The 10,330-nt window shown below is 64.3% G+C and overlaps 3 protein-coding genes across 3 annotated transcripts in view; 1 reads left to right on the forward strand and 2 right to left on the reverse strand.

Annotated features, from left to right (window-relative positions):
* The window catches only part of EMIHUDRAFT_219064 (hypothetical protein), a gene marked incomplete at both ends in the record, with an annotated part of 3,045 nt that extends 2,271 nt beyond the window's left edge, over nt 1-774 (reverse strand). Inside the window, 2 exons of the mRNA XM_005758932.1 lie at nt 636-686; nt 768-774. Coding sequence (XP_005758989.1) covers nt 636-686; nt 768-774 — 58 coding nt within the window. The remainder of the gene's footprint in view (nt 1-635; nt 687-767) is intronic.
* Nucleotides 775-3,151: 2,377 nt separating this feature from the next.
* Nucleotides 3,152-5,738, reverse strand: EMIHUDRAFT_219066 (hypothetical protein; the record flags this gene model as incomplete). The annotated part of the gene is made up of 4 exons (XM_005758933.1): nt 3,152-3,765; nt 3,794-4,052; nt 4,532-4,719; nt 4,793-5,738. 4 exons carry the CDS (start codon nt 5,736-5,738, stop codon nt 3,152-3,154), a joined length of 2,007 nt encoding a protein of 668 aa, XP_005758990.1.
* A 1,716-nt stretch (nt 5,739-7,454) lies between these two features.
* EMIHUDRAFT_68663 (hypothetical protein) lies at nt 7,455-8,510 on the forward strand (the record flags this gene model as incomplete). The annotated part of the gene is made up of 2 exons (XM_005758934.1): nt 7,455-8,120; nt 8,226-8,510. Coding segments are annotated over 2 exons (951 nt in total), but the record flags the coding sequence as incomplete, so codon positions are not given.
* Between the last annotated feature and the right edge of the window lie 1,820 nt (nt 8,511-10,330).

Consider the following 10,330-nt stretch of genomic DNA (forward strand, 5'->3'; position numbering starts at 1 on the left):
GTCCGATGGTGGGAGGTGTTGGAGAGGTGATGGGGAGGCTGTTTTTGTGAGTACGTCAATGGTGGTGGGAGGGGGGGGGGGGGGGGGGCAGGAGGGAAGCTGGAGGCGGGTGGCTGACCGCGCCACTGACCGCGCCAGGGTGCGAGGCGGTGAGGAGGTGTGGAGGCGGGAAATGGCGGAGTGGCTCGGGGACAGTGCCAAGGCAGAGGGTGCTTCACGGAGGATAAAAGGAGGAGGAGGTGGAGGAGGAGGAGGAGAGGGCGGCGGTGCGCACTCGGCGTTGCGGGCGTGCATCGCGATGGTCTTCAGGTCGAGGGCGATGCCGAGGTTGCACGTGGCGACGATGTTCCTGCGCGGGCGGCGGCCGGCCGCGTGAGGTGCGGGGACGACTTTGCAAATGCCACCGCCGGCCTCTGCGCCGAGCAGTGACTGTGGCGTTCCGTGGCGCGCGATGCGGCGGCGGTGAAGGCAGGCGGACAGCGTGACCCGCTGGGAGCGCCGCGAAGACAACGCTCTGTGGGCGAGCGGAGAGGCGGCGGCGCGGCGCACTGGAGGATTGGTCTGATGCCGGAGAGGCTGGTGGGCGGCTGGTCGGTGGGCTGGTCGGCAGGCTCGGTGGCCGTGTCGGTCGGCACCAGCGCGGTGGTGGACGACGATGCGCCAGCAGACGTCCCAGCGAGCATGGCCTGCCAACAAAGCGAGCGAGGGAGAAAACCGACGTGTCTAGCCCCACCAGGGCTAGGGCTCTCTAGCCCGTAACCCGATACCGATCATCCGGCTCGCTGGGTGCGCTTCTTAGCTCCCCGGCCCTGGATGCGAGGTTGATAACTGCACTCCAAGTGCTCCAAGTACGTGACGCGCCTGCCCCTCTCCCGCGCGCATGTCGACCGGTTTCGTTGTGTGTGTGTGTGTGTGTGTGTGTGTGTGTGTGTGTGTGTGGGCGCGAGAATAGCTCCGCCGTTCATGGAGGCAACCGATGCGAGTCGACTGGTGTGTGGAGGGGGGGGAATCAAGAAGCTCACACCGGTTTCGTTCTGGATCGCCGTGGGGCTGGCAGTTCCAGCCTGCTGCGGGAACATACATCTGACGCAGTCTCGCCCCCAGCAGGGTTGACTCGGCCAGACAAAACCCCGAGAGACGCCCAGATCCGCGAATCAAAAGTTGTGGTCCGGCACGATAACCTGGGCAACCATTCGCTGCGACGAGTAAAAGTACGTACCAATAGCATGATTCATTATCGCGATTAGCCTAGATCCCAAAACTGGCGAAAACTCGCTAAAGCTCTGTAAATGCTGACTGAAAAAGAGCGTGCTCCAAGTGCACCCCAGGCCGCCATCAGTCAAGCAAAGGATGCGTGCGTTAAACCTACGTACTTCGAGCTCTCTCTCGCGTTGAACGAATGAACCGATAACGGCGACACATAGTGGGGGACACTGCGCAAGGAGGGGGTGCGAAGCCTAAGATTGGGGTTCTAGGTGGTGGGACCATGAGGGGGGGAGGGCGGGGTCCTGTGGGGGTGAAATGTTGCGCGGCGAATTCGAACCTACCCCCTCGCCGCGCCGATCCTCACGCGGAGGGTAAAACCCTGTGGGACAAAACCCCTCCGCGGTCGGCAGTCTTCAGAGTGGACCCCCCCCTCCCCAGCCTCCCCTGTTCGTTTGTCGCACCCCCCCCACCCCCGCTCCCCATCGGTGACTCGCGCAGGACACGGACCCTCGGGGTGGGGGGGGAGGGGTCCCCCAGAGAGGGGGCTTTGGGGCCTTGTTGAGTCAATCTCCCCCCCAGAGGGGCCTCGCGTTGGGTCGATCTCGGGTCGATCTCGGGTCGATCTCGGGTCGATCTCGGGTCGATCTCGGCCACCGCGGTCGAGTAGCCTGGGGGGAGTCAGCCAAATGCCTGGAGGGAGCATCTTGATGCCTGCAGGGAGCCAGCTTGATGCCTGGAGGGAGCCAGCTTGATGCCTGGAGGTGCCTGGAGGGAGACCGCTCGATGCCTTGGGGAGTCAGCTCCGGTGTCCTTTGGTTCCTCTCGGCGACGCCCAATGCGTGCGCCGGCAGTGGGGAGTGTGCGTGCGCGCGCGTGTGTGAGGTGTGGATTGTGGCAGACTGCTGCTGCTGCTGTGGGCCAGTGTGCTCTGTGTGCAGCGCTGCGCTGGCGTGTGACGCGCGCGTGCTGTGCGCGTGTGCGTGTTGGATGCGCGTGCGCGTCTGCGTGTGCTGCGCGCGCGCCGCCGGTGTGTGCTGTGTGCTGTACTCTGTTGTGCGCCTGTTTGTGCAGCTGGGAGGCGCAGCTTTGGCTGGCAGGGCTGCGCGGTGGGCTGCGGCGTGCTGCGGGTGGTCGTGCGCCTGTCTGATGGTGTGCGGCGGCTGCGCAGCCCGCTCGACCGGGCCGTCGGCGGCCCAGGGTGCGAGCATGCCAATGCGCGCTGCATGTGAGGCTGCTGCGCGGCTGGCGCGTATGTTTCCGTGCGGAGAGGGACGCGCGTATGTGTTCACGCTGCGGGCGCGGGCGGGCGTGGAGGGCGGCGCGGTCTCACCGCGGTCCGACGCCGGTTGGTCATCGGCGTGTCGAGGGCGGGCACGCAGCGTCGCAGGAGGCCTTGCCGCCATCGCGTTGCCGCGTAGGAAAAAAAAAACTGGTTCCGTGCGGAACGTTTTAAGGCGGCGACGCGGGAGACCGGTGCGCGGTCGCAGCGCTGCAGAGTTGCAGCACCACGACCGCATCGACTGAGCGCATCGGAATGCGCGAGAGGAGGGTGTGCGGGTGCATGCCCGGGCCGTGAGGGCTGGCTGAAGCGCCGCGTCGCTCGGGCGGCCGCCAGCATGCGACTTTGAGAGAAGCGGCCTCATTCACAACAAGAACCACCTTAAGGTGGCGTTATCCACACACGCGCGACGAGCCGAAGGTAAGGACACGCGTGGCCCCGTGGGCTCACGCGCACACGCCGTCGGGGCTGGTCGGGGCGGACTCTCGAGGACTCTCGAGACAGCTCGTCGCACGGTCGCTCGTTCTCCTGATTTTGTGGCTGATATGGCGTAGGTTCTCGCGGTCTTCGCGTCTCGGCGATCTCTCAGATCGTCAGATAAGCAAGAAACCAAGAACGAGAATAAACAACCAAAATCACACACACAAAACAAAGATTCACGGCCGCTCAGGGCGGCTCTGCGGTCTCGGCCAGTGTGGCGGCGAGGTCTACGAGCGTGCCGTTGCGCAGCCGGCAGCTCTCATCGCTGACGACGGCGCACGCCTGCTCCTCCACAGACGAGCCATCCACCTCGCCGGCGACGGCGACCCAAGCGCAGCTCTCCGGGTCGTCACAGGCCCAGCGCGGGTACGGCGCTCGCACGTCGAAGACCGTGTCGGCCATGAGGTAGACCAGCGGGCTGCATATGGCGATGGAGAGGCCCGTGGTGATCCCGCCGTTGACGACAAAGTCGGCGATGTCGAGGCGCTCGGTCGCAAAGATGACCGAGTTTGGCGCCGTGGCGGCTGGGAGCACAAAGGCGAAGCTGCACGCGATGGTGGTGGGCAGCAGCAGCAGCAGCGGGTTGGTGAGCTTGGCCTTTGCGACGGCGTTGAGCAGCGGGAGGAGCGTGTTTGCGGTGGCGGTGTTTGAGGTGAGCTGTGTGAGGAGCGAGACGGCGGCGACGATCGTGATGACGAGCGGCAAATCCGTGAGGCCCGACAGCGCCTCGGCGAGCGAGCCTCCGAGAGCGGTGGTGAGGCCCGACGCCTCGCACCCCGCGGCGATGGCAAAGCCGGCGCCTACTCCCGGGTATAATCTCGGGTAGACTCTCGGGTGATCTCGGCGAGGCGATGGCAGAGCCGGCGCCGAGGAGGAGGAGGATGCCCCACGGGAGGTGTTGCTGCGCGACGCTCCAGGTGAGCACGCTCTCGCCGGGCCGCTCCGACGAGGGGACGACGAAGAGGAGGACCGCCGCGCCGCAAGCTGTCGCCGAATCTCCGAGGCCGGGGCCAAAGACGGGCTCGAGCAAGTACGGCCGCGAGACCCACAGGAAGACCTGCAAGGCCAGCGCGCCCGCGGCGACGACCTCGTCACGAGAGGTCGGGCCGAGGCCCTGCAGCCTGCGTGGGGAACGCGCCAGCCTCAGGGCGGGAGTACGGTCTTGTGCAGTGTCTTCAGAGCACCGCGCGACTATGAGGGAGGCGAGGACAATGGTACCAGTTGATACGGCCGAATGCGGCTGAGTGCGTGTCCTCTCTCGCGGGCTGGAAGACACGAGCACGTCTTCCGCTTCTAGGTCCTCGAGCTGCGCGCGCAGCGACTGCTCGTCGAGCGAGAGGCGGACGCCTACGCTGTGCACACGCCAACCTCGGGGGGCGGTGATGTGCAGTGTACTCCAGAGCACCGCGTGGACACGAGGGAGGCGAAGACAGCGGAAGACAGCGGAATGCGGCTGAATGCGAATGCGGCTGAATACAGCGGAATACGTGCCCTCTCTCGAGCGCCAGTTGGAGTACATGAAGCTCGTAGTCCGCGTCTTCTAGAAGGGCGGTCGCCTCGCAGCACGCCAAAGTGCAGCACGGTCAGCGCGATGAGGAGAGTGCAACACGCGATCGGCGCCGCAAACAGGAACCAATTGGCGAACCCAACCTCACCGTGCAGCGAGGGCTGTCCGGCAAGGACGCCGTTTGGTGGCGTGCCGACGAGCGTGGCGATGCCGCCGCCGTTTGCCGCGAACGCGATGCCGAGCAGCACTGCCCGCTGCAGGCTCGCGGCCTACGGGACGTGTCACGGACGTGTCACGGACGTGGACATGCCGAGCAGCACCGCCCGCATGCAGGCTCGCGGCCTGGTGCTCCTCGCCGCGTGCGCGCGCCTGCTCCGCGGCCGTGTCGAGCAGGCCGGTGGCGAAGGGGACGAGCATCACGACCGTGGCCGTGTTTGAGCAGACGGACGAGAAGCAAAACGAGATGGCCGAGAAGGAGGCGAGCACGACAAACGGCCGCTCGACGCCGGTGCGGAGGAGGATGTTGAGGGCGAGGCGCTGGTGCAGCATCACGTGCTCGATGCCGACGTCGACGATGAAGGCGCCCACAAACATCATCTGCACCGGGCCCCAGTAGGCGGACGCGACCAGGCTGTGGTCCAGGATCCCAAACGCAGGGATGAGGAGCATCGGCAGCAGCGACGTGACGGGCAGCGGGAGGACCTCAAACATCCAAAAGACGGCGACGAGGGCGACAACGGCGAGCATCTCGTTGGCGAGCGGCTGCTCGGCAGAGAGCTCGACAAACTGCAGCCAGCCAAACAGGAGGAGACCCGACGCGGCGCCGATGGCGTGCGGCCGCGTGCAAAACGCCTCCGCCGGTGGCGGCTCCTGCTTGGGACCCTCGACGGCCGCGGCTTCGCCAGGCTGCGGCGGCGGTTCAGATGACGACGAGCGGGGAGGCGCCGACGGCAGCCTCGACAGCGAGTGCGACGAGGAGATGAGGCCTCCCATCGCCTCGAGGTCTCGCACCACCGCGTGCGCGCCGAGGACCGAGTCGTGTTTGTGGAAAACTGGCGCCGGCCGAAACTCCCGCAGGCGCGGCGCGGAGCCCTGGCGCATGTGCATCTCGATCAGCGAGAAGGACCGGCGGCCGAGCCCGGGAACGGCCGGCGATCTTTCAGGCGCGTGCCAGGTATTTCCCAGCAGAGCGAGGGTCGAGGGCGCCCTGGAGAAGGCTCGAACCGGCTCGCGCGGCCGGTCGGAGGAGGAGGAGGTGCACTCCATGCGGTCGCACGACACGATTCACGCGACAGGCGAGGCGCGGGCGACGGCTTCCTCAGAAGCCGTCGCCTCCACCACAGGAGCAGTCACACCACCACTCCCACTCGGCGCCCAACCACCCCCCACCCCGACATCCCCACCCCACCCGTGTGTCCAGCCGACCCTGACTGTTCTTCACCTTCCTACATACATACATACCCGTGTGTGTGTGCCCGGTGGGAGGCACCGAGGCGTCTAGGGCGCTCCACTCTACCTTAAGCTCCTGAGGGGCGCGTGGTTGTAACCACGTAGTAGGACTACAGCCCACCACAGACACACTCCCCACTCCTCACGTGTGCACACTCCCTCACCCTCTCCTCTCTCCTCTCTCTCTCTCTCCTCTCTCTCCTCTCCTTGTCTGTGCTGTCTGCCTGTCTCAGGCACTCAATCTGCCGATGCGTGATTGTGTGTGGGCTGCTCCGAGGGGGCCCTGTGCGATCCGACGGGTAGGGAGTCTGTGCCCGGGCGGTGTCCGGTGTGGAGTCCCCTTCTGATCCCACCTGTGATCCCACTCGTAACCAACTCTCAGGGGCAGTAGGTGGGCGAGCCTCGAGCTCGCTCATCTCGATCGTCAAGGCGTCGCTACGCGCGGTCTTCCGCGGGGGGAGCTTCGTCGACGGGTGCGGGACCGCGGCGCGGCTGGTGCTGCGGCGATGCCTCCGGCTGCTGCGGCGAGTGGCTTGCTGCTCGCTGCGATTGCGAAAAACTCTCGTCTCGTCGCACACCAAGAGCTTACGCTTAGTCGAGACTTGAGGCGCTTGCGCCCAGGAGGGGAGGGCGCATGCGTAACGACGCTGCTAGAGATGCGTTTCGGGGCCCAGAGATAAAACTTCTGATGCCATGCGTGACCTAGTAGTGTCCCCAGCTATGGGCGTGTCCACGTTGGAGCCAGGTGTGGTGTGGGCGCGAGAATAGCTCCGCCGTTCATGGAGGCAACCGATGCGAGTCGACTGTATCGGGTGCTCGGATAGCTGCTGGTAGGGTGCCGCCGACTCCATTTGAAGCGTGCCAGCCTGGCGCAAGCGCACGCGCTCACTAAACGATGAATGTTGCACCTTCCGGCGACTTCGCTCTGATTCGCTCGACTTTCTTTTTACCGCGTCGCTCGCGGGTGCTGTCTACCTACCTGCGTTAGGTGATGGTCAATCCAAGACAGACGTTCTCAGAAAGAAAGAAAACGGATACCGAATAATCCTCATCGCAAACCCGGTCAGCAGTCAGTCCACTTTCGTTCGTTCGCAGCGCGCAGCGCGAGAGTCGTATCACGTACGTTCGTATGTTGGTTCGTAAGCCACGGACCGCCAACTGCTCCGTTCTTTATTTATTGTACATTCTTCATTTCGGGGTAAAATTCTTGGCATTCAACCGAAGAACCCTAATAATCCGACGTTTCATGGAAGTAAGTCGTTGGATGTTTGCAAAATATCCGTTCCACTTCTCTGTCGCGTCAGTCATGGTCGATTGCACGGACACGCTGTTTACCCCGGGCAAGCTGGGCGAACTGCCGCTCAAGAATCGCATAATCTACCCTGCGATGACGCGAGGACGCTGCGGTGGGCGTTTGGCCGGGAGCGAGAACATCAAGTATTACGCGGCGCGAGCAGGCACGCTTCATCATCTGCCGACATCCAGATTGGACGGGACGGCAGCTGTTGACACTCCCTCCCCTCCTCCGACCTTTCAGGCGCAGGCCTCATCGTCACCGAGCCGTCCGCCGTCAGCGAGGGCGCGAATGGGTACTGCGACTCGCCTGGGCTCTACACGGCGGAGCAGAGCTCGGCATGGGCCGCAGTCACCTCGAAGCTACATGACGAAGGCTGCACGGTGGTGGCGCAGCTCTGGCACACGGGCAGAATGTCACACTCCTCGTTCCACGGCGGAGCTACGACTGTGAGCGCGTCGGCACTGCCCATCATCACTTCGGGCAGCGTGCCGGCGTGCGGGGTAATGGGAGCGGACGGCAACTGGAAGGACCACGAGACGCCTCGCGCTCTCACGACGGCCGAGGTGGGCGGCATCGTCGAGGACTTTGGCCGCGCGGCGAACTTCGCCAAGACGGCCGGCTTTGACGGCGTCGAGATCCACGCGGCGACAGGCTACCTCGTCGACACCTTCTTGCAGTCTTGCTCCAACCAGAGGACCGACAAATACGGAGTCGGCGTCGACGGGCGCTTCAAAATTTTGGAGGAGATTGTGCGCTGCGTCTCGCGCGTGTACCCCACCTCGCGTATCGGAGTCAAGCTCGCGCCCAACTCGGGGTTCAATGGGATGGGTTCGGAGGATAACGCGAAAAACTTCTTACACTACGCCGCGCGCCTCTCTGAGCTAGGTGTGGGTTACCTCCACGTGCAGGTGGGATCGAGAGTTGCGCGACAGCTGAGAGGACCTTACACGTCTCGCGATATTACAGTGCTTCCTCTCCGCTAGGACGGCGTCGGCACCAACAGGGAGGCGACGTGGTTCGGCAAGGTGGACACGCATGGTTTCCACGGGAAGTGCCCGCCAGTGACCCTCAAGCAACTCAAGGCGGTGTTTCGGGGCGGGATCGTGGGGAACGGCGGCTACAGCGGAGAGACAGCCGCGGAGGCGGTCGCCGCCGGCGACGCGACCGCTATCTCATTCGGCCGGGCATATATGGCGAACCCAGTGCTCAACGCCCCTCTGAGCTACAGCAGCCGAGCCGCCGCTCTGCTGACGCTGCTGCCGCTGCCTTACTTTAGGACCTGGCGTCGCTGATCCGGCGCAAGGCGCCCCTCAAGCCGCTGCCGCCGAAGGAGGCCTGGTTTGAGCCGAGTGAAAAGTATCGCGAGGATCCAAGCTGGGGGTACACCGACTCGCTGCCAGTCTCACCCACGTCCTCCGACTACGAGCACTAGGCTGCTCGGCCGTCGATGTTCTCTCGCCGCCGCACTTTACCCGTCTCATCCGTGCACACACGCTGTCTGGGACCGTCTTCCCGCCCCCTAGACCGCGCGTGTGGCGACGCCTTCCGCCTTGTCGATCGAGATTTTGAGCGTGCTTGAAGCTCGCCCACATACTGCCCCTGGCTCCCGTGGTGTACCTGTGTTAGTGCCAGTGCGCGCCAGTCCCGTAAGAATTTAAACAAAACAACTCTCGCTCACAGCAGACAGGCTCGACACAGGTGCGAACTGGCGCGTGCTAGCACTATCACAGGCACACCACTGGAGCCGCCTAAGCGACTCCGTTAAGAACGGCAATGCACTTAGCTCCGTGCACAATGCCGCTCTCCCCGCACGCTAGCTCGTTCACCGTCTGCGAGGTAGGTAGGTAGAAAGGTGAAGAACAGCCAGGCTCGGACTGGACACCAACGCGGTATGGGTGGACGCTGGACAGATGATGACGACACGCACGAGCGACACACAGACACAAACAGGCTCACAAGACACACAGCCAGCTGGCTGCCACACACCCTGAGTCGGCGTACACATAACTCAGGGCCACATCCTCCCTGTCGCCCCCCCCAGCACTCCACGGTGCCAAGGGCACAAACAAGGGCACAACTCAAACAACAGACGACAGTAAGTGACATGTGAGGCTAGAGCAGCTTGCTCGACCTCTAGCAATCTCACCGGCCTGCGAGGCACGGACGAGACCGTATGTGGGGTCTAGTGAGGTGTCTATGGACGCTCTCCTCATGGGCTAGCTGCCTGCGGCTAGCCCTTCTCGCGACGCCACGGCGGTCCCGGGAAAAAAGGAAAAAGAAAACAGACACCCCAAAACAGCCAAACCTGGGCGCTTGCTGAGTGCACCCCCAAACCAACACTGGCACTTGAGAGGTGAGCTCGGCCCTCTCGCCAGCCCAGACGCCTGCCCGCCAGCAGCCCGCTGGTCGCCCGCGCTCCCGCCCTGGATCTCGTACCATTATGCGGGACGGGCCTCCCCCCAACCGAATCCGCCCGAGCGTGCGCCGCTGCCTCCTCCTCCACCGCCTCCTCCTTCTCCTCCTCCGCCGTCGCCGCCGTCGCACCCTCCTGGCTCAGCTCTCCTCCTCCACCGTCGCCGCCACCGTACCCTCCCCTCCCGGCTCGGCATCCCCACCACCTTGACCGCCTTCTTTCCCTGGAGGCGCGCGCGCGACCCACACCTTTGCGCAAACCCGCACAGGAGATGCCTCTGGGGCTGTGGCTCGCGGGCGCGGTCCTCGGCTTCGGCTCGACTCCGGAGGGCTCGCCGTCGCCGCCCCCGTCGGCCTCGCCCCTCCTGCCCCCGTCGGCGTCGCCCCACCCATCCCCGTCGGCCTCACCCCTCCCGCCGCCATCGGCCTCACCGCTCCCGCCCCCCTCTGCCTCGCCCCTTCCGCCGCCGTCGGCATCGCCCCTTCCGCCGCCGTTGGCTATTTCTCCATTCCGTCGTCCATAATGTCTCCGCTCATTTTTTTTTATCTTATTCTGTTCACCCTACTATTTATTTTTTTCACATTCCTTTGTCGCTTATTCTGATTATTTCTATTCTCTCAACCTTACTCGGCATCTAGACTATTTAGAGACTCTCAGGTCATTACATCGTTCGTACACCACACTTCCTCATATATTTCT

This window comes from Emiliania huxleyi (assembly GCF_000372725.1).
Source record: "Emiliania huxleyi CCMP1516 unplaced genomic scaffold EMIHUscaffold_83, whole genome shotgun sequence".
NCBI classification, from domain to species: domain Eukaryota; phylum Haptophyta; order Isochrysidales; family Noelaerhabdaceae; genus Emiliania; species Emiliania huxleyi.